Source organism: Pseudorasbora parva, chromosome 9, assembly GCF_024679245.1.
Source record: "Pseudorasbora parva isolate DD20220531a chromosome 9, ASM2467924v1, whole genome shotgun sequence".
In the NCBI taxonomy this organism is placed as follows: Eukaryota; Metazoa; Chordata; class Actinopteri; order Cypriniformes; family Gobionidae; genus Pseudorasbora; species Pseudorasbora parva.
The window spans coordinates 45,819,985-45,844,306 of record NC_090180.1 but is presented as its reverse complement, the minus strand read 5'-3'; the positions used below and the strand labels follow the sequence as shown (position 1 = coordinate 45,844,306).

The 24,322-nt window shown below is 37.1% G+C and overlaps 2 protein-coding genes and 1 long non-coding RNA gene across 3 annotated transcripts; 1 reads left to right on the top strand and 2 right to left on the bottom strand.

Annotated features, from left to right (window-relative positions):
- Positions 1-1,969: 1,969 nt before the first annotated feature.
- Positions 1,970-17,125, bottom strand: abhd8a (abhydrolase domain containing 8a). Its single transcript, XM_067452825.1, has 5 exons — positions 16,738-17,125; positions 7,390-8,154; positions 5,746-5,916; positions 5,417-5,633; positions 1,970-2,618 (listed from the first exon to the last, which is right to left on the bottom strand). Exons 2-5 carry the CDS (start codon positions 8,139-8,141, stop codon positions 2,385-2,387), a joined length of 1,374 nt encoding a protein of 457 aa, XP_067308926.1. The 5' UTR covers positions 8,142-8,154; positions 16,738-17,125; the 3' UTR covers positions 1,970-2,384.
- Positions 5,798-16,730, top strand: LOC137089286 (uncharacterized). Its single transcript, XR_010907657.1, has 3 exons — positions 5,798-5,934; positions 10,096-10,214; positions 13,679-16,730. It is a non-coding gene; the product is annotated as an uncharacterized lncRNA (long non-coding RNA).
- A 456-nt stretch (positions 17,126-17,581) lies between the features above and the next one.
- LOC137089768 (cathepsin Z) lies at positions 17,582-22,113 on the bottom strand. The gene is made up of 6 exons (XM_067453336.1): positions 21,953-22,113; positions 21,104-21,267; positions 20,846-21,025; positions 20,496-20,646; positions 19,102-19,267; positions 17,582-18,856 (listed from the first exon to the last, which is right to left on the bottom strand). The coding sequence occupies exons 1-6, from the start codon at positions 22,081-22,083 to the stop codon at positions 18,743-18,745; spliced, it is 906 nt and encodes a 301-aa protein (XP_067309437.1). The 5' UTR covers positions 22,084-22,113; the 3' UTR covers positions 17,582-18,742.
- Positions 22,114-24,322: the final 2,209 nt, after the last annotated feature.

Genomic DNA, 24,322 nt, shown 5'->3' with positions numbered 1-24,322 from the left:
ATTAAAATTCTAATTAAACCATTAAAACAGAAATATTCAAACTGAAAACACAGATTTTGGAATAATGGAGTTTGAGAAAAAAGATTTTAAATAAATTGTTGTTAAATTTGATTAGTTTCATGATTTAAAATAATTTTAGAGTTGCTTTTGGATTAATGGTGCACTATGCAACTTTCTGTCCACTGGAGGGCGCCTATTCAAAACAAATGTGTAGTTTGATGACGCAAAGTGTGAGCGCAGTATCTTGGGACATGTGGTCTTCACCTCACAGCCGGTGGGAAATAGGACTCGGGCAGAAATCATGTTCATGAATGTGGTTATTAACGTTACTGTAGAGTGAAGCAGAGCAGGACCGAGTGTTGTGGAGCTGAGCACGGCTGCTGGAGTGATTGTTACACAAACACACGGCTCGCGAGCACCGGGACTTTTATTATGACGGGACGGGACACAGTCGCCGAGCGCTCGCACTGATCCGCTCTTCCGGTTATGATTATGAGGTAAAGCAGCTCTGTTTATCATATTAGATACATTTAAGTGTGTTGAAAACGATGTTATGACGTTACTCCGTGCGTTCACTTGTTCACACTGCTAAGAGTAAAGCGCTCCTGCCAAATAAAACCCTAAACCGAGGGTAGCGCAGATATGACGCCAATGACAGGCGACTCCCTCAAACGCTATGCTGACACGTCCCTGTCCTCAGTTAAAATAGCAATTTTCTCACAATTTACAAATAGTTGGAAACATCTGGGATATTGTAGGTACTCAACTGAACAAAATATATAACACCGGCCTAGTGGTTTTTGGATATTTTACTGCAAAAATACTACATAGTGCACCTTTAAGACAATTTAATTTAACCATTAAAACAGAGTACAGTAAAAATTGCAACACGGAAGAATGGAATGGAAAAAATTAATAAAAATGGATTTCAATTTTGATCAATTTAATGCATCCTTGCTGAATAAAAGTATTATTTTCTCTCTCGCTCTCGCTCTCGCTCTCACTCTCACTCTCACTCTCACGCTCTCTCTCTCTCTCTCTCTCTCTCTCTCTCTCTCTCTCTCGCTCTCGCTCTCGCTCTCTCTATATATATAGACCCCAAAACTTTGAACAATAGTGAATGTTTTTTTTAATTGCCCAAGTTCTGTATCTGTGTCCAATTATTATTAATATAATAAATATCTATGGTTTCAACATTGTTAAAATGATAAGTGGACATTTGTTAATTACATAAATACCTGAAAAAATATGTCCACCAGTTCATCCGCTCTGATACAGGGATGTTTGACTCGCTTCCATTGCATAAACGCTCGGAGCCTGCCTCAATGATCGGACACACGGACCAGACCTCCTGTGCTTAATCCGGTTCGCTCTTGACTACCTGTTGCCACGGCAACCGGCCGGAGGCGTGCAGAAGCCACCCGTCGTTCCTTGCATAGGCAGACGATCTGTCCCATTCCTCACATTGCACATGATTGGATCAACCTGATGATCAGACTGTAGATTTTTTTGGTGTGCACTGTGATACTGTAGCTTATATCCTGTTTTTCCTCAGCACCGTGTCGTATCGTGGCCAGCAGCATCATTACAACTCTCTCTCCCGCCGTCAATCTGCTCTAATGCCCCACTTTCTAGTTGCTAAGAGACGAACGAGTGCCAACCGGCATGAAATTTCCCATTGTGACGGCCGGTTTTCATGCAATGTTTTGGCTTGTCCTTCATGTGAACCAGCATCTGTGGTTTTGTTCTTAAATCCGTACAGTTTGTTTCAATAATGTGTAGCTAGCATGAGTTTGTTAACAGTACGTCATCGTTCAAGGACTTTTAAGATGTTTGTTTTAACAGAATTTCTTATTTTATTCCTCTGTTTATAAGGGAAGACGTGTTCAAATCTCAATATCAGTACATGAACACGGACTCTGTACAATCGTCCGTTAAAGTCAACATGAAAGCGAAATTGTTCTTTTGAATTGTTCTGGTCTGGTTATGGATGTGAATGGGTTGCAAACGTTTCATGTTGACTTTAAACACTCTCTTGGGTTGGATTGACTGTTTTTTCTCATGTCCCGCCTGGACAACAGCGCTTAGACGTGGGACGGCCAGTCCTTTTGTGTAGACAGCACGAGAAGGAAAGATATTGTCCAAAGGTAGCAGAGAGATACAAAGGCATTGTGATGTGATAAACCACCATCATTGGTTTAAAATCAGCTGCTTCTTTCCCCCCGTCATCGCTAGAGTCTCTTTGAACCCGTGAATCTTTCTCACTCATCTCGACACCCGCTAGGGCCTTCTGACATACAAATCAGCTCTCAGCCAAGGCGACGGTTTCAGCCTGCCATCAACAGCCTTCTGATTGGTTTACCCCAAATACGTCAATCATCAGGTTACTTGTTCAGGGGCTTGTTGACCTTGGTGATGCTGCCGTTGGCCACAGCGAGCGTCTGGACGCTGTTGGCTGTGGTCTGGTCAGCGGTTACCTTGGTAACGGTGTCCTTTTTGGAATTGTCAGGTTCCCAGAGGAAGAACTCGTGCAGGAGTGTGTTGACCGTTTCGGGGCATTCCATCATCACCATGTGACTGCCTTCCTCGATCACTTTCAGGAATGCAAACAGGAGGATCTGAAATAAAGACGATTTACATTTAGAAAAATATATCATTTATAAAGTATTTTATTTATGTATTATTATATTGTAGAATATTTTAGACACACACACACACACACACACACACACACACACACACACACACACACACACACACACACACACACACAAATATATATAAATGTATATGTATGTATTGTGTATCTATAGAATTTTTACATAAATCACATAACCTCAGTATTTTTAAACCCTTACATACTTTACAAAAGTATATTTTAAATGTATTTTATAAAATATTATTTTAAAATACAAATAATTACATAACAAATATAATTAGATTACAATTTGACATTTTAATGTGTTATATATATATATATATATATATATATATATATATATATATATATATGTATATATATAAAATACATTTTTGTATAGTTAATAAATACAATTAAATAATTAATATTAATAAAATATAATAAATATATTATAAACAATTATTTATCTAATTTATATGTAAATTACTATTTAAATACTAAAATATGATTTAATGCATTATGTATTTGATTTAAATATTATATTAAAATACAACATAATTATATCATAAATATATTTTTATAATAAATACAATTAAATAATTAATAATAAAATATAATAAATATGATTTTGATAAAAACGAATTTATCTAATTTATATGTAAATGACATAATTTAAATGCTAAAATATAATTTTTATAATGCATTTTATATAAATATATTTTAATATAATGGAATTTTTAAATAAATATTATATTTGTTTAAAAATAAATACATTATACACGCACACAGACACATACATTTATAAATGGTCATGTAAATAATGCATGTATAAAATATAATTTAATCTAATAATTAATCAATAATAAAATAGTTATATATACAGTTACATATAAGCTATCAAAAATATTTAAATTACATGATATTTAATTTATAAAACCACTTTTTGTATGTTTGTATATCAGTGGTCAGTCTTATCAATTGATTTTGCAGTTTTTAATGCACAGTTTTGCAGAAAAGCCTAACTTTGTTTTTGTTTTTTTTGATAATTTGTGTGCATACTTCAGCAAGAGTTCCAGCAGTACAATGTGATGCCAGTGTGTGAGTCAGAGCACATCTGCATGAGGACGCGTGTAATGAACAGCCCATTACGGCACAGAGACACTCTTGTGTTGAAGAGTCATGAGTGAGCCGACATCACACACACACACACACACACACACACACACACACACACACACACACACACACACACACACACACACTCACACACTGGTCACAGTCAAAGGCTGCATCCCACTTCACATATTATTCCTCCTGCAAGAGTCTCACAAACATTTGACCACAGAATCAAAACTAGAGGGTATGGCGTCACAGTAGGCGGGAGTCACTGCGGATACACTCACTGCGTGTTCAGCTGGAATGAAAACTCAAGAAGCTCATCTAAAATGGGCCAGAGCTGGCGACTGACTGTACAGATAGATTCAGCAGTGAACCATGAGCCAGTTGCAGAAACACAGCCATTATGCTAAGACATTGAGTGCACACACTGTCCGCACACTTTTTCAACGGCGCTGCTTCCGGAAATATTTTTGTAGATGATCACATGATCCTTCAGAAATCATTCTAATATGATGATTTATTATCAGAGTTGGAAACCGTTTTGCTACTTAAGATTTTTTGGGAATCTTGATAATTGTTTTAGGATTTATTAATGAATAAAAAGAACAAGAACAGCATTTATTCAAAATAGACACATCTTTTAGTCTATTATTATCAATATTTTTTTTATGAAGTTAACATTTAATCCTTGCTGAGTAAAAGTATTCATTTCTTTCAACAGAAAATAAATGACTGATTCCAAACTTTTGAACAGTAGTGTATATTCTTACAAAATATTTCTATTTTAAATAAATGCTGTTCTTTTTAAAAACTTTTTATTCATCAAAGAATTCTGAAAAAATATCACAAATTTTAAGCAGCACAACTATATCCAACATTGATAATAAATAATCATATTAGAAGGATTTCTGAAGGCTCACGTGACAGTAATGATGCTGAAAATTCAGATTTAATCACAGGAATATATTATATTTTAAAGTATATTCAAATAGAAAACCATTATTTTAAATCATAATATATAACAATATTACTGTTTTTTCAGTTTTTTAATTTTATGATCATAAGAGTCTTCTTTCAGAAGCATAGTAATAAAATAGTAATGTTTCCAAAGTTTTGACTGGGACTGTATATATTAAGAAATAATAAACTATATTTTGCATTAAGATGAAAATTAAGAGTTTTTGCACAGTGACATTGTTTTCAAGACAGTTAAGCATATTCTGACCTTAAATCCTCATATTTGTCATGCTTGTACATTTGACTTTGCAGTGTTTATGTCATTCTCATTATTCTCAATGGTGAATCTCATTACTTTATCATTATTGAAGTACAGTATTGATAACTGCATTATGACAATTGTATTTCAATCAGAATAATTAAAGGTAGTACATTAAGTTCTGCTATATAAAGACTTTGTAAAAAGTACAAATCTGAGAATTAGTCTTGATTTTTTTTCTTTCTTTTTTTATGCAAAATCTAATTTCATTTTGAGTTGAGTTCTGATCTGTGTGTGTGCTTAACAGGTTTCAGGACCAAAATGCTTTGTGCCTTTAGTGCATAGTAGAAGTATGTGATTTGAGACGGAAAGCTTCATCTGAATATCGTCACACAAGAGACACTCACAGCACAGTGGAAACGCATTTGATGTGCACGAACCTCAGCCATCCGCTGATCCTCCTCAACTGGTACGAACTTGTCATACATGCCGTGCACCAGCAGTATGGGTACGGTCAGCTCAGCGTGGTAAACTTCATCCCCCTCCGGCCAGTACTGACCGCTCATCATCGCCCGCAGAACGAACGGAGAGACGTTAAATGCGTTTCCTTCTTTCAGAAGCTGCTTCTCTTTAGCACCCTGCCTGGCGAAACCGGCTCTGTGTGGAAAACACAAGAAGAGACATGCTTTCTAACAATGACTGAGCACTTTTTTGCAGAAGTCGCTACAGAGAGCACGGCATGCCGTGAAGAGTCGATGGTGTGTCTTACTTGAGGAAGCTCCAGGCGAGGCAGGGAGACAGGCAGTGCAGGACGCAGGAGGGCAGCTGGAAGATGGAGCACAGGCTGGGCTCCAGCGCCGTCGGGCCGCCTCCGTTGATCATCACCACCTTATGCACCTGCTCGGGATACTCGTGTGCCAGGAACGTACAGAACGACACCCTTCACAAGAACACAACGGTTAATAAAACTGAATTACTCCAAACATTTAACTAGTAATTAGTGTTGTAGTCAAGACCACCTAAACCGAGACCAAGCACTCCTTAAGATCCATATCTACTATTTGAGAAATGACTTTAGTTAATAAATGTAATTAGAATAGTAAGACACTGTAGCACTGTTACCAATCAAACCACTGACAATAAAATGAATGGCTCAGAAGTTGCATCTGAACTGGTACAGTAACACCTTCATAAATAATGTTCAGATTAATTTAACAGTCACAGAATCATTTATTCAACCGATTTGTTCAAAGCAGCTGATTCATTTAATAATGAAACGTTGCCAAATTAGCACAGTTTAAAATTTGTCATTTAATATTAACTTCTTGTTTATTGAATGTTTATATGAATCAATCATTTGCAATCACACTTATATTCATGAAAACTGTTCTCTTGCTCTTGTGATATTGCTTAATTATATTCTGTTATTTTAAAAAAACTACATATCAGAATTTTTTGGTCATTTATATAAATTAAGATTTTATGAGACGATGCTTTGCTTTTGAACCCGGCAGCACAGTAACAAGTTATTGATTGCTTTTTAAGCAGCAAGTTTTACATCAAATCACATGAATGATGTTACATCAGACAATGCAAAAGCAATTTAGTGATATCCTTGCAGTTGTGGTCTTGAAATAAAATCCAGAGTCCTCTAAGTACGAGACTGAGACAAGACCAAGAACTTCAAAAAATGCTCTTAAAGGGATAGTTCACCCAAAAATGAATTTCAGTCATTAATTCCTCACCGTCATGTCGTTCAACACCCGTCAGACCTCCGTTCATCTTCACACACAGATGAAGATATTAGTGTTGAAATCCGATGGCTCAGAAAGGCCTTCATTAACACCAATGTCATTTCCTCTCTCAAGACCCATAAAGGCACTAAAGACGTCATTACAAAGCCCATCTCACTACAGCGGCTCTACAATCATTTGATGAAGACACGAGAATAGTTTTTGTGTGCAAAAAAACTAATAGTGATGGGCCGATTTCAAAACAAAGCTTTGAACGGTTATGAATCAGCGTATCGATTGCCAAAGTCACGTGATTTCAGCAGTTTGGTGGTTTGACACGCGATCCGAAACACAAAAACAGCGCAAAAAAACTATTCTCGTCACTTTATAAAATGATTGTAGAGCCGCTGTAGTGAGATGGGCTTTGTAATGACGTCTTTAGTGCCTTTATGGGTCTTGAGAGAGGAAATGACATTGGTGTCAATGAAGGCCTTTCTGAGCCATCGGATTTCAACACTAATATCTTCATTTGTGTCTGAAGATGATGGAGGTCTGACGCGTGTCGAACGACATTAGGGTAAGTAATTAATGACAGAATTTTCATTTTTGGGTGAACTATCCCTTTAAGACTGATCTTGAGTACTACATCACTACTAGTAGTGTATGCCTGTAGAGCCTACCCATATGAGTGACCAATGAGGATGTTCCGTTTTCTGGCATATCTCTTGAATATGGCGCGCAGGTCCTCTGCGAGGGCGTAGAAGGTGTAAGCCGCCGCTATCTGAGGGGCGATGCTGGCGCCGTGACCCGCCAAATCAGGAGCGACGACCTCGTAACCCAGCCGTGAGAAGAAATCCAGCTGCCTCCCCCAGATGTCCAGCGAGCCGCCCACGCCATGGATGAAGAACAGCGCCACGTCCGAATGCGTCCCCTTGCAGCTGCTGATGCATCGCTCCGTATCGATCATCACGGTGCGTTTGGGTTTCCGCCGCCTGCGTCTGGGTGGAGGAGCCGGTTTCTGCTGGTCTGAGGTGGGAAGAGGCGGGGCGGGTTTGGGATCCGGGGAGGACGGCGCAGTGGTGTAATCGGACAGCTCCACCTCCACCGTGCTGCACTGCTCCACGTCTCCGTTCTGGCACTGCAGGATCTCGGAGTGGAGAACGTCGCCCAGGTTCTCGATCACCAGCTGGCCGTTGCGGTACACCGTGATCTTGCGCTTGCAGTGCACGCTGCTGCTCGGCTCTGGTTGTTCCTCTGTGGTTGCAGGCCGTTCAGGGAGAATGTGGCGCACGCGCAGCACCCGTCCTGGCTTCACCTCCACAAACTCGAATCCGTCTGCGGGCTTGCCATCAGATGATTCAACCGGCAACACAACGCTGGTCGTCTTTCCCATCAGACAGCAAAAGATGCTCTCGGTGATGCTGGTCAACATGCTGCCGGTTTACCTGAAGACACACGGTTACAATCAGGGCTTGACATCAACACCGACAACCCGTTAGATGTGTGTGTATTTCAGCAGTGGCTTGTAATGCAGTCACTCCTACTAGACACTTTGGCGGCTTGAATGTTATATAATATAGACATTTTTCAATTGTAGTCTTTTAAAAAGGACTCTCTCTCTCTCTCTCTCTCTCTCTCTCTCTCTCTCTCTTTGCTGCTTATTGCACTTAAGCAATCAAACACACACACAATAATGTCAAAATGCCGGTTGTGCAAGTATTCACATAAACACAGTCAGTTCTGTTTTAAGTGAACGTGAACAGTTGAGAAAGAAAACGCGTAATGTGTAACAGTATAATGGATCTGCGCGTTAGCTCTTAAAGTGACAGCAGCCTAATAAAGCTGCTGCCAAATTATCAGATAATATTATCTGAATTATAAAATAAAATCTATATGGCAGTTTTCCCCATGGTATTGATATCAGAATTGTGGCTAGTAAAAATACTGAGGGGCTAGTAACTTTGGAAAACTTAATATTGCATGCCATTTTGCTTCTGAAAGTTCAAAACGCACTTTCCATAACACCTGATGTACTCGTTACATCATTAAAACAGTGGCATCCACACTAATGCTAGTCTCTATGTTTATCCCGAGGTTTACTGCAGTCAGCCGGATCCGGGCCGTGTCAGGATCGGATGTTGGACCTGCGTCTGGACATGACCAACACATCCTGGAGTGTCTGCTGAGACCGTGTCCATTAGTGTCTCTCTTCTGAATTTGCCTCACCGGCACATCATCCTCAATAAACCCGTCTCCGGCGCAATAACTCCAATCTTTGAAGTATTCATACTCTAGTGTAATCGACGCCCCATCCTAAATAAACCCGTCTCTTGCGTGATACCCAGAAATGTTGAATATTCCGATCTAATATGATGTTATATGATATCTGACCTGTAAGGTTGCCAGAATAATAATCATACACGGTGTGTTAATAGGCAAGAGGAGAACTGCCCCCCCCGACTGAGTCTGATTTCTTCAAGGTTTATTTTTCTCCATCACGTCCTGATGGAGTTTTGGTTCCTTTTCCTTTGGCTTGGCTTGCTCAGTTGGGGACACTAAAATTATGATCCAAGTTATTCAACTAAATATACAATTTTTATTTATTTATTAGGTCTTATTTAATTCTATAAACTATAATACTGATCTGCCAACATTGTCGCTCTATGATAAATTAAAATAAGCTGATAACATCACTGTTTTCTCCAGAACGACTGTACAGCCAAATCTAATTGTGTTGCAATATTTTCCCGTGAAGCTGCTTTGAAACAATCGTCATTGTAAAAGAGCTATTTACATAAAATTGATTGAAGTAAATATTAGATATTTGTACTAAGAAAAAATATTTTTGGTAGTGTAGCTGCAGCAGCTCATTACAAACATCCTGCAATATAATATATAAATAAAATATTGTGGTAATAATATCTGTTGTTGTGATGCTTAATATTTGAAACAATACAGTAAATGCATCAATCATCTTACCTTCTGGAATTTATCTTAACTCTCAGAGGTTATTTACGATGATTTGTAAGAACTTTTGGTAACACTTTACTTAAAATGTATAGTTCATTATAAAGTTATTCATAATGTATGTTATAATGCATTATATATTTTCATAAAAAATTGTAACCAAAGTAAAAGTGCATAATATTTGCAGATTCTGAAACAGGTTGTTTGTCGTGTTTTAATGCATTGTGCTTTCTACAGGTCTGTTCAATGATTAGATAAGTATTATAACTGGTTATTCATTTATAAGGTCCATAATTAATGCATTATACATAAAAGCATTTAAAAATCAATTTGATTTTTTTAAAATCAATTCATCTACTTTTTTTTCTCTGTTAAACTGCTAAATGTGTTTAACTAAATTACACACATTTTCTCTTCAGAACCGAAGTGACTGTCCACAAATCACAGGCCAAAGCATTACCACAGACGTCCTGCACTTTCTCCAGGATTAGGAGGAAACCAGTCCATGCTGTTCTGCTACCGATTAACTCTCACCCAGGTCTGTGAGTCTCAATCTCCCTAACATCATTTCAGCTCCTGTTGCTCTAATGCGGCGTAATTTGGTTATGGTGGATACTGTCGAACCCTCCGGTCTTTGTGAGGAGCTGCACAAAAGAAGCGCTGCATCGCCGTTCCTGCGAGCGACGGTATGACAGCTGCTGTCAGCAACGCTTTCACAAAGACGCTATGAAAAATGCTGCAAAACAACACTGCAGAGAGAGAGAGAGATCCAGAGAGACACAAACACACTTTTTGTGCCGATAGGAAGGAAATCAGTATCTTAAATGTTTCTCCTAAACAGCAATGACATTTAAAACAGAGATGTTTCTTCAAGGAAAACTCGACTAGAGTTTCAGAAAAGATCTCAATCAAAGGTCTGAAATCTCTCATGCAGTTGTTTAGTTGCTGACTGTTTATATTAATTGTTCAGCTCTATATTCTTACTGTATAATATTGACTCACTTGTCTATTTTTCATTATGTCTGTAAGGACTTTAAGAGGAAACATCTGAGACAAAATTGCTATTCCATGCCACCATCAAGTATCGTGAGCGTTGAAAGAGCAACATCTGAGCATATAAACTCCTCTGGGAATTCATTAATGCACAGATAATCATGAGTTAATGCATAACTAATGGTGAACTAACCCATTTATTCATGATTACTGCATCAGCAACTAATGAACATTCATCATGATTAATAGATTAAATAATCATTAAAAGTTATTAGATAAATGTGTCATAATGTGTTAATTCCTTAATAACATATTATATTAACTAATAATGTAAATTAATGTGTTACACAACGGGTCATTTCAACTTCCAGTCGTCTGCTTTAATGAATCATTAGTTAATGATTTATAAAGGTATCATTGTGTTATGACTTTACTTGTTGGGGCACATGACTATTAACTAATTCAGAATTAATTCAAAACTCATAACCACGATTACATATTACTTAATAAGTTAGTTAATAGTCATGTGCCCTAACAGGTAAAGTCATAACATAATGATACCTTTATAAATCATTAACTAATGATTCATTAAAGCAGACAACTGGAAGTTGAAATGACCCGTTGTGTAACACATTAATTTACATTATTAGTTAATATAATATGTTATTAAGAAATTAATACATTGACACATTTAACTAATAACTTTTAATGATTATTTAATCTATTAATCATGATGAATGTTCATTAGTTGCTGATGCAGTAATCATTAATTAGTAATACATTAACTCATGATTATCTGTGCAGTAATTAAGCATGAATAAATGCAAATTAGTGCACCCTTATTGTAAAGTGTTACCAGAATATTAAAATGCATACACACTCACCAATGCAAATAATCACAGTAAAAGCAAGTTTACAGTGGGAACAGGCAGAGCTTGAATCTTGCCAATGGCATCCTAGTATCTACCTAGATGATTCAATTGTGACCTAGACAAGGATCTAAAAATAGCCCTGGGATCTTCCTGTGTGCTTCCCTTCAGTACTAATGGAGAAAGTGGCCTGTGTTGAACGTGACTATGATAATGCACACAAATGAATACATCTATATAGCTGCAATTGTTTCTTAGAAGCGAATGCGAAGGCAATGAGACATCAAAACAGACAGCAGATCAGTATGTGTTAGATTAATGACGTACGTATATAGACTCTGGACTAAATGATTAGTGAGTACGATTTCCATGCGGCACAACTCGATCAATAATCAGGCCAGAAACAGAAACAGTCGCTGATCGTGTGGCTGAAATCACAGATGAAAATATTGCTGGATTGTATTTGTACTGAAAAGATAATCAAAATGAATTAAGATTATTTTCTGGTGTAAATTAAATTACTTTAAAACAATTTTCACTTAGAAATTGCCTGTAAATTCTACCAATAATCACAAAGAATGGGCAAGAAGAAACATGTTGAATTAAACTACTCTGAAGTAGAAAGACTAAAATAATGTTTACTTGTAAAATCTGCCTTACAACTTGATTTTTTATTTGTTTTACAATGTAACTATAACTTTCATATTATACATAATATGTATAATATAAAATATGTAAATCGTTTTCTGGTCTAAGGAAATTTGTCATTACAAATATAGTTAAATATTTTAAATGTAAATATAATATTTAATGCACGGAAAGGTGATTTACTTTCTGGTGTAAGGAAATTTGAATTTGAAACCCATATTGCAATATCATTTCTATGGTAAATATAATATAATAAATATACAGAAATATTTTTTTTTTTAAATAGTGTGAGACAACTGTAGCTAAAACTGTCATTGCACGTATTGCATATGTAAAATGTAAACTTGTAAATGCACAGAAAAATGTATTATTTTCTGCTGGTGTAAAAGAAATTGTAGCTTTAACTCAAATTGCAATATAATTCAATATGTGACTGTAAACATACGTAAATGTACAGAAAGATTAATTATTTTCTACTGCAAGAGAAGCTAGAAACTTTCATTGCAATATGAAATATAATATGTAATATTTCAACATGTAATGCACAGAAAGGTGAATCTTAGGTGTAAAGAAATTGTAGCTCTAACTCATATTGCAATATAATTATGTAAATATCATTATGTATATATGTGTGTCACTTCATATGTAACCATAATATATAATATATAAATGTACAGAAAGGTTAATTATTTTCTAGTGCAAGAGAATTGTAGCTTGAACTGTAATTGCAATATAATTTTATATATAAATGTTAAATGAAATATGTAAACATGTAAATTAACAAAAAAAATATTTCTGGTGTAAAAGCAATTGTAGCTAGAGCTGTTTTGCAATATAATTTTATATTTAAAATGTAAATATAACATGGAAACATGGAAAGATTAATTATTTCTGATTTAAAGAAATTGTGGTTGTAACTCACAGCAATATAATTTCATATGTAAATGTACAGAAAGATTATTTGTTTTCTAGTGTAAGAGAATTGGGTTGTGTTACTTTATGTCAAGGTGTCTCCCACTGTAATTATGCATTTAAGTACTGAGTAATATTTAATAACTACATGAACTTACTATAGGGTTAGTTGCATGAAATTATGCATAATTTTTAGTTATTACTATAGTAACCATAAAATGTAACAATGACAAGTGTTACCGAGAATTGTAGCTATACTGTAATTGCAATATAATTGAATATGTAAATATAATATTTAATATGTAAACATGTAAATGCACGGAAAAGGGAATTTATATATATTAGATAGAACTGTCATATTGCAAAATAATTTAATATGTTAATATAAAGAATAGGTAAATGCAGAGAACTAAAAGTGTTTTTAATGATGTTATCTAAAGAGTGTGCTCACGACAGAAGACACACGCTGGGATGCAACTCAACAACCCTCCATGTTTTTCCTGCTGCTGCTGATATATTCACATTGATCCGCTCTATACTCCGTCTCACACTTCTGAAATGTTTTCCTTGTCTTTCACAGCCCTATATCAGACAGCAGACAGCAGCGTTGACGAAGGAAGTGACACGCGTATGACAAGCTGAACCTGCTCCAAGCTTCCTGATCTGCAGCCGGAGTCGCCAGGAAACAGAAGCAGGATTAGTCATCATTAACTCCATCTCTTTCTGTCCTCACTGCTCTGTTTCTCTCAGACTCTTGAGGGAAGATACATTATTCAGTCTCAGGTTTTTAGCGGGGATGTATTATTAATCACATGAAGAGCTGGTGCAAAACATGTCTTGCTGTTTTGTGCTTTTAAGACACTAACAATTATACATCTTTATATATCAACCACTTATAACCGTAATCAAGCGGCTATTTCTAGTCACTTATTTTGGCACACTTAAAAAAAATGTCGAGAAGCAACATTTGAGACACGCATACAGACGCTTGCTGATATTTTCTATCTATTGCAATGACATACTGGCATTTGTAAGTGTCCAGATGTCCGATTTGCAGTAGTAGTTTGGCCTCAGGTCTCATGAACATGATTTTGAGACTTTCCCGCGTTTATAAAGACCTCCCGGGATCCTCTAGGAATTGCTGTTTTTGCTAAAGTGATACTCTGAGCTTCTGCAGCGGCGAATGTGTCGACTTCAGCACCTACGCAGAAATCAATGCCGCAGGCTGATTCTGCCATAGTAAATCTCTGGGAATTATGCAATGATGTTAGAGCTCAATTCTTTTAAAAGGGGAACGTCCAAGAACTTCTGTCGGTCAAACACAGGGACGCATGATTCGTTTTTTAAAATCGCAAGTTCAGTAACACTTTAGTTTAGGGTCCAATTCTCAGTATTATTAGTGTCTTATTATCATGCCTATATTACTAGGATATTGTCTGTTTATTAGTACTTATAAAACACATATTAATACCTTATTCTACATGACCATATTCTACATCGCTTAATCTAGCCAACACCTAAACTTAACACCTCCTACTTTAATAACTATTGGTATGCAGTTATTAAGAATTTAGAGGCAAAAGTGATAGTTAATAGTGAGAATTGGACCCTAATCTAAAGTGTGAACACAGATTCACAGTGTGAACACAGGTCATGTAGATTCAGGCATTAATATCCGATGCAAATGAGATTTATCTTGATATCTCGTCCTTTAAAAGTTATTTCAAAGAAGACAAAAAACGGGCTACAGAAGTACAAGCGTTTTGAGGTTGAGCTGAATGAACATAAAACTCATTAGTGCCACTTAGTATCTGTTTTCTTTAAAAATTCTTCGAACATGAACACCGAGTTTGGTTCCAATCAGCCTCTGTTAACCTTGTCTAATGGGTGCTCAAACGGGCCGATGGCAGCCATGTTTTTAGAGATGCCCCAGTGTCCTCATAGACAGTCATTACATCTTGGACTGACACTGCATGAGTTTCCAAGTCAATTGGACTCGCGGCTATAGGCATTTTGATGTTGTTTTATTCCTGTAATAGCGTCATTAAGTGTCTAATCGCCAACATTTTTACTGTGACCAAAGTTTAAGCTCACACACATTTGTACCAATTTTGGTAAAAAATATCTATTCAAGAGTTAAAAAGTAAAAGGGGCTCCACCCACTTTCAATAACGTTTGATTCGTCTTCTATGGCATTTGCTTCCACAAACCTGTATAAATTTAAAAGACAGAGATATCAAGATAAAACGGCAATCACAGTCTATTTTACCGCTAGGATGATTCATTAGCTGAAATTTGGCCATTCAGTCCTCAAAAAAGTTGAACAGATTATTTGTTTTTGGGTGAAAAAAAAACTGATAGCAAGTTCTGTAACAAATGCAACAGTGAGATAGAGGAAGAAAACATCGATCCTGCCAATTAGCTAAAGATTCTCCTGCATCAGGTGCTGTTTACCACGGCTCCACAGGGAGGATCATTACGGCTGGAGTTGCACAGGAGAGAACGAGGAAAAGGTCGATCTAAAGTAGATTCATTATGCAGTAGCACTTTTCCCAATGCAGCTTTACAAAGTATATTGTTTACATACCCTTCAGTGAGCAAGCCAAAGTAAGGCATTTAATCTGCACAATAATATATATTATTACCATTTTCTGATTATGATTATCAGTTAAGTCATTGCACTACACTTTGTGCGTCTTTTTCATGTTGCAGGTTAAATAGGAAGCAAAAACCCACTTGCATGAATTTGAACTCTCAACCCATATCTTAGAATTAGTGTTTCAGTCATTACCAAACACGGCACACTGTCGCATTCAATGACTATTTGAGATATTATATTTTCTCACTTGCTGTAATGAACAATCTTACTTGGTGGAATTTCTTACTTGATGCCGTTGAGTCCTCTTTGACCAATATTACCGTTTTCTTTTGCTATTCCTTGTGTATTATGATCAGTCATGTTTTGTCTTGCTTAATGAATGAATGCACTGCATGTTTCTGGGAAATGGATTGATGTTTACCCTGTTCTTGCTACTGAATGATGGTGAGGATATTTCACATGAAAGAAACTGTTCCATTCGCACATGAAACCCAAAGCAAACTCTTGCATGCATTGCCCTACATTTGCAGAGTGGGAGTGTGTTTTGGTGTGTCATCATTCAGTCTGCAATGCAGAATTGGAGTGTGTAGGCAGGTTGTTGTAGTGTACAGTACAGTGCTTAGTAACCTACATCAAGAACACTGTGTACAGTCCCAATGTCATTATCCACAAGGGTTTAATTGTGCTGTTATTGAAGCATGCTTAGAATGCAGAATTAATGATGGTGCTTTAATAAATGATGTACTGCAATGCATCAGTTCAACCCCTCCAGTCTCCAGTAACAATAATGCCTCTTTAACCTGAAAATGTTTGCAATTAATGTCAATATTGTCTTGCATCCTATAGAGCAGGTTTCCATGCGAAACATGTACACATCGATGGCATTGATTGATTGGTTGCTGCGCAACGCGTGGGATGCAGGTTTGCATTGCAACACACACTGCATACTACATACAGCATCATTTCAATGTCAAGACAGTTAACTAGCATTCAACCTTACGTTATGCATATACACCATGATTTTGAAATATGATTCTTACCTGGATCGATGCCTGTGAGACGAGTAGGATTTGCACACGCACTAAATTACGCACCAAATTTTTTTGCAGGGTTATGATCTCTCGAAACGCAATTAGAATGCATCTAATCTGTTAATTAAACTCACTGTTATTTAATCGGATTCTGCAGAGCAGATGATTTGGCATCCTCATATTCTAACTAACTATCCATTCTAAACTAGATTTAAGCTAATCAAATCAAATGTAAGCAAGCGCATTATTGTGCAGAGATGAAAGAACGCATGTTAATAACGCCGGTCCGATGGCACGGTGAACGGCAGAAGAGGGCTGCGCCTCAGCATCCTCACGCCTGGGTAATTATCCACCCCAGTGCCCTTGTTTTCTCCTGGAGTCGGGAACCATGTCTTGGTTCGTGGTCGGTTTGACTGACAGGGGGTGTAACGAACTGCAGGGCTTCCTTCAGTGAGTTTCAACCAATGTAGTGTCTTCTAGAGCTGTTGCTATGCTCAGATGAGAGAGTGCAAAAGAGCACCAGTTTACAGCTCAATATGCCATAACAGTGTAAACTACTTTTTTTTTTAAAGAATTGTCAGTCTCACAAATATCTTTGTTTAGCCAATATAATTTACATTTTTGTTCAAATTAAAGCTTGATGTGTTAATGCATACAGCCCATGCATGAATCTGGGTTAATCGAGAATCTCAGTTGTTTGTTTCAAACTGAAATCATAATTCTGAACGGGCAACTAAACAAAATAACATGCAATGTACTAGAGATTCTGACAAAATGTTAATGATGCAGTGTATTTAAAATGTTTAGTAAATTTGATATATATATATATTTTATTAACTCAATGACACCATCATATTCTTAAGTTGTTTAATTACTGAAAGAATCAGTGTTTTTGAACAAATCTCTTTATGAATGATTCATTGGCTCTCTCATAAAGACTTTGTTTCGTTACTGGACAAATCAATCAGTTTTTGAACAAATCTGTCGAATTAATGATTCAATGTCATACATTTTAAAGTCACTTGTCGTCACCTACTGGTGTAACAATGTAACGATAAAAATATTTGTTTAAAGCGACAAGCTACCTTTGATCGCTACCCAAAATTTTCATGACTAATGCTTAGTTATTTTGAGTGTGTGGCACTTTAAGAATGGCACTTTACAAATACATTAAAATAAAATGATGGTATGTCTACTATTATTGTCTGTATATGACAGTTCTTATTAAATTATTACTGCAATACATCAATGAAAATCATCTTGTCTAGACACAATGACTTGTATTCACATTATATCGGATGGAGTCTTAAACCTTTTCTGACTCCTTTCTTGATGTATAGAGATTGAACATAGACCCAAAGCATTGATGCATTGGCATAAAATATACACATACATTCATGTATTTACATACTTTATGATCTGTACATTGCAAAGCCATTAAAATAATTATTACTGAGGTACAGTAATATGTTTTACTTTACACTTAAAACTTTTTTGTTTTGTTTTAAATCTTGTTTTTTTGCTTTTTTGAATGAAACATTCCCCAGGGTTTTGTTTAACAGGTTAGATTCACTCAATGACTGAAATAGGTTAAAAGAGATAAACAATTAAAAATAAATTTAATTGTAACCACTAAATAAGTACAGCATTTTTGTTATAATAATAATAACAAAGTAAAATTATAGTTCTTATTATCTGCAATATTATACAATTAGAATTACTAACCTCTACCACTCTTAAAGTATTTGGCAAATGTGAGAGAGTGATTTGTAATTAAATAATCATGTGAGTTGCATCATGCTTTGTGTCACTAAATTGCATATTCTCAATTATTTCCATTCTCAATTGCATACACTCTTATATATTTCAGTTTTAAATTCTAATATGGCAAACATCTCCCATGTTTTATATGACAACAATGAATTACATCCTGAACAATTGGTTTGCATTAAAAAATACCAATAGCAAATATAAACAACAGGTTCAGTTTATGAACAACATTGTTGCTCCAGATCTACGTAACGATTGGGTCTCCATACGCACAGTCATGCTCAATGGCAATATTGTACCAGTTGCCTTTCCCTCCCTTATATGAACTGGTGACGATCCTGGCCCAGCCTGACTCTCCCTATGAGAGATAAAACAACCGCAAACCCAGTTTAATCACAGCCATGCTTACAAACATATTGCATTTTCAAGAAAAGGTTTATGAAATGCATGAAAAGGAAGTAATCATACTTCCACAGGTGAAGTAATTAATGACAGAATTTTCATTTATCAGAGAATACTTTTTTTTAATGTTCTTTTCTTAAATCCACGGTGCTGTAAAGCTGAAAAGGCTGGACCAAAGCCCTTGGAGGTCCTGCAACTCACCCAGAACTCGCCCCAGGAGTTTCTGACGATCCAGTATTCGGTCCCGTCCTCCGTGACGCCCCAGCCCGCCACTGAGATGATGTGATTGGGAATAGAGAGAATGTGAAACTCGGCAAAAACCCCTCCATCGTACGCCTCCAGACCTTTAGTGGCCATTATTGCACAGCTATAACACAGAGAAAGAGAGAAACAGTTTCTGAAAAGTTCATTCTTATTGACAAAATCTGACTTTACCCCTCTCCAAGTCAAACTTGGAATTATCAGTTAAAATTGGCCTAATCACTATCTTTGAACCATTGTTCCTGTCCCGATAACTAGTGGATCCTGTTCTAATTCACTTCTTTTCACTCTATTTGACATTATATTTATTACTTGTATGACTTTAACCATGATTTCTGTGACCAGCAGTTTGATTATTGACCTTTTCTTTTCACAGGGAAGATGTCTTCTCCAGATTAGGGTGAGTTATACAACGATCAGGCTTAATATTATGACCTAATAGTCCCCTGTTCCTGCCAAAACAGCCCTGACCCGTCAAGGCATGGACTTCACTAGACCCCTGAAGGTGTGCATTGGTATCTGGCACCAAGATGTTAGCAGCAGATCCTTTAAGTCCTGTTAGTTGTGAGATAGGGCCTCCATGGATCGGACTTGTTTGTTCAGCACATCCCACAGATGCTCGATTGGATTGAGATCTGGGGAATTTGGAGGCTAAGTCAACGCCTCAAACTCGTTGTGTTCCTCAAACTATTCCTGAACCATTTTTGCTTTGTGGCAGGGTGCACAGGGTAAGAATAAGGATTTGAGCGAGTTTGACAAGGGCCAGATTGTGACGGCTAGATGACTGGGTCAGAGCATCTCCAAAACTGCAGCTCTTGTGGGCTGTTCCCGGTCTGCAGTGGTATCTATCAAAGGTATCTATCAAAGTATCTATCAAAAGTGCTCCAAGGAAGGAACAGTGGAGAACCGGCCACAGGGTCATGGGCGGCCAAGGCTCATTGATGCACGTGGGGAGCGAAGGCTGGCCCGTGTGGTCCGATCAAACAGACGAGCTACTGGAACTCAAACTGCTCCAGAAGTTAATGCTGGTTCTGATAGAAAGGTGTCAGAATACACAGAGCAGCTCAGTTTGTTGCGTATGGGGGCGGCATAGCCACAGGCTACCACACACCTTCAGGGTTCTAGTGGAGTCCATGCCTCGACGGGTCAGGCTGTTTTTGCAGCAAGGAGACCAACACAACATTAGGTAATGATAAGCCTGATCAGTGTTTATCCACAAATACTTTTATCTTTTGCATCATATTGATTTTGCTGAAGCTGTGGCCTTACAGTCTTACAGCAGACCATTTGTGGCTCACTTATTTTAAAATTAAAATTTTGAGTGTTATACTTGCCTGATTGGCCCATTTTTGTAGATCTCAGCCTTCATGCGGTCTCGTCCTGAGACGTCTCCATAGTCTCCAACTTTCCACACAGTGTAGTTCTTAATTATGGAGCAGGAACCGAAGAACGAGCACGTACCACACTGATTAAACGAGTCGCATTCTACAAAACAAACGTCAGAGGAATAAATCTGCCACACCTTGCAATGTACTTCACTCTTACAATGTGCATAATATACAAGAGTAATTAGTGCATAATTAATGAAATTAAATTGCTACTTGAACAAATTTTTTGATGCAAGTTCCATTAATATTACATTTGCATCTAAATGTTGTAAAGGATCTTGAGTTTGTTGTCTTACTTTGATTTCGAGCTTGATAATTATTGCAGGTCTCATCGGGAATGCCCTGCTCATTTGCATATGCATAAACGCCCAGATGATCTCCTCCATAGCATGACCCCGCCCTGCCACAGTCAATCACATTCTGCACAGACAGGTAAGCAGAAGGCCACGCCCCTTTCCTCTTGATGTTTATGCGATCTGAATTTGGATGAAAGCACATGTTTCTTCTCTGTAGTGTACTCTTTATTACTGTATACTCTGTTGTCGTGTTCTCACCTGCAAGTGCGCTGGTGGAGCCCATGGCCCAGCATGAGCCGCAGTACTGCGGGATGTGTTGGTTGCGTGTGATGCTTACATAGTTTTTGCCATCAATGTTACGCCAGTCCCAGGAGGCGGGGAGATCAGACACATTTACATATTCATGAGGCCGGGGATATGTCCTGAAACATGCATGAAATATCACCAGTGTCATTTCAGTTCAATATAGAGTTCAAAATAGAGTTTATACCATATACTTCCTAAATGCAGTTCCGTCAACCCTTACAAAACATAACGTGATGTTTCCTGACAGGGGGATATTATTACAATTTAAAATAATATTTTTTGTTTTGTTTTGGATTCATTAATGAATAAAAAGTAAAAAAGAACTGCATTTATTTAAAACAGAAATATTTTCTAACAATACAAATCTTTACTATCACATTTTATCAATTTAACACATCCTGGCAGAATAAAAATATTAATTTCTTTCAACAACAAAAAAGAAAAAAATACTGACCCCAAACTTTTGAACAGAAGAAAACCATTATTTTAATTTGAAATAATATTTCAGAATATTTTACCATATTTGTGTGGCTTACATGCAAAAACATGGCATTACCATGGTATGCTACATGTAAATAAGATTGTATTGCCATTGTATCTGTGGTATCTGCTCAAAGAACATGGTGGTATCACTGGTATATGACTAAAAACATTGTATTAGTATTACCATGATATCTCCTAAAGTAGGCTACAGAATATTGCCAATCTCACTAAAATGTGCGATATGATTTTAAAGTGATGTGTTGTATAAGTTTTTTAATGCAAGTACTACATAGATATAAACGAGAAACATGTTCATACTTTATGAATGATGGTCTGTCCTTCATTGGTTTGTAACATGCATTTGAATAGTTCAGTGAATCTTCATTGAATCCTGTCGCGAGCACGAAAAGTTCGAGCAGAAATGAAAACCATAACACACCGGACGCCATGTTGAATGTTTACATCTGATCTGACTGAGTTTGACACTTCATAGAGAGCGAAAACAAGAGTTTTACCGCCCTCTACAGACACGGGGAGAAATTATTATACACGTATGGAAGCGCATTTCTTCTGCCTAATGAAAAATAAATAATAATCATACTTTAGTAAATCTCAATTATGACATAACTTATGAGATACTACGTCGTAATGTTGAGGTTTAAAGTCGAAATTGACATTATGTCCTAATTTTGATTGTTAATTATGACATGAATCTAAATTGACATAGCCTATTTAGGTAATATCGTCATAATTAACATACTCATATTCATTGGATAAACATGCGAAATTATGACGTACTGGGTCATAACACTTCATTAAAAGTTGAAATTATGACTTTCTGTGACTTAATTTCGAATTTGTATCATCATTTCGACATGCTCTTCCAGACAGCTTGGGATTCCCAACTCATTATTGGAAATAACTTCTGAACACCACTCAAAGTCGAACATTCGACTGTGAACTCGGGATACATAATTAATAATAATAATAATAATAATTTTACATTTATATAGCGCTCAAGGCACTCAAATCGCTTTACAGTCTTTAAAAATATAGGCTTCCTCAGAATTCTTGTCAAATCAATTCGTACAGTCAATCTCAAAGCTGTGTTTTTGTTTCATTCACGCTAAAACCCCTAAAAAAGGAAGTATTTTTGCCACTCAGTGGGCGTAACCACAGTCACTGGGAATAATCTTTAGGTTAGGTTTAGGATAGTTGTGGGGAGGGGTTCGGATTAGGCAGTCAGGTACACCCCAGTCTAAAACATAAAAAAAAATGTACCTGTAAAAAAATATTTTTATCTGTATTTAGAATTTAGAATTTCATTGCGTTCTATGTTAGGGTTTCCGGAAATGCCCGTAAAATTACTGGATAATGTCCAGGTAATAAACTGCGGGTACTTTTTCTGTAATTTGGCAGATTTATTCTTTTATGGTGTAGTGACTTTAACAAGGGGGGTACTTTGGCAGGGAGTCGAAATTCAGCACAACACCAGCACTTTTCTACATCAGCCGGTTCTGAGCATTTCTTTAAAGGTGCACTATGTAGTATTTTTGCAGTAAAATATCCAAAAACCACTAGGCCAGTATATTTTGTTCAGTTGAGTACCTACAATATCCCAAATGTGTCCAACTATTTGTAAATTGTGAAAAAATTGCTATTTTAACTAAGGACCGGGACATTTCAGCTTAGCGTTTGAGGGAGTCGCCTGTCATTGGCGTCATATCTGCGTTACCCTCGGTTTCGGCTTTTATTTGGCAGAAGCGCTTTACTCTTAGCAGTGTGAACAACTGAACGCACGGAGTAACGTCATAACATCATTTTCAACACACTTAAATGTATCTAATATGATAAACAGAGCTGCATTACCTCATAATCATAACCAGAAGAGCGGATCAGTGCAGGCACCCGCCAACTGTGTCCCGTCATAATAAAAGTCCCGCTGTTCGCGAGGTGGGTATTTGTGTAACAATCGCTCCAGCAGCTGTGCTCAGGTCCACAACACTCGCCCCTGCTCTGCTTCACACTACAGTAATGTTAATAACCACATTCATGAACATGATTTCTGCCCGAGTCCTATTTTCCACTGGCTGTGAGGTGAAGACCACATGTCCCAAGATGCTGCGCTCAAACTTGGCGTCATCAAACTACGCCTTTGTTTTGAATAGGCGCCCTCTAGCGGACGGAAAGTTGCATAGTGCACCATTAATGAGAATTAACTATTTAATCTTATAGTCGGATCATATAGTCCTACAGACAGGTAGACTGGGTAACCCAAGCCGGATCTTCCGCCGATTTGATTTCGATCTGCAAAAGAGTCTAGAAACCGGTACATTAATTTACTGCTTCGGTTACACTTCTGCGGGAACCAATCACAGACTGGCTTATCTATAGGTATACCTGGTGTGCTATTGGCAGGTTTAATATGATGACGGATAGAGAAGTTATGGGTCGTTGCCCGTTGATCACGCCTCTTGTGGTCTGATTGGTTGAAGGACTATCCACTTGCATACAGTCATTTGAATTATGCTCGTATATCACTCCTCTTGTGCAGTAGAAAATACAGAGCAGACTCCCCAGAGCAATGTTCAATCTTAAATTGAGCTTGGTCCGGTGATAGCCAGACAAACAGACAGGAGCAAGCAAGTTTCAAGTTTTTATGGACATATTTCATATGCTAGGCCTACT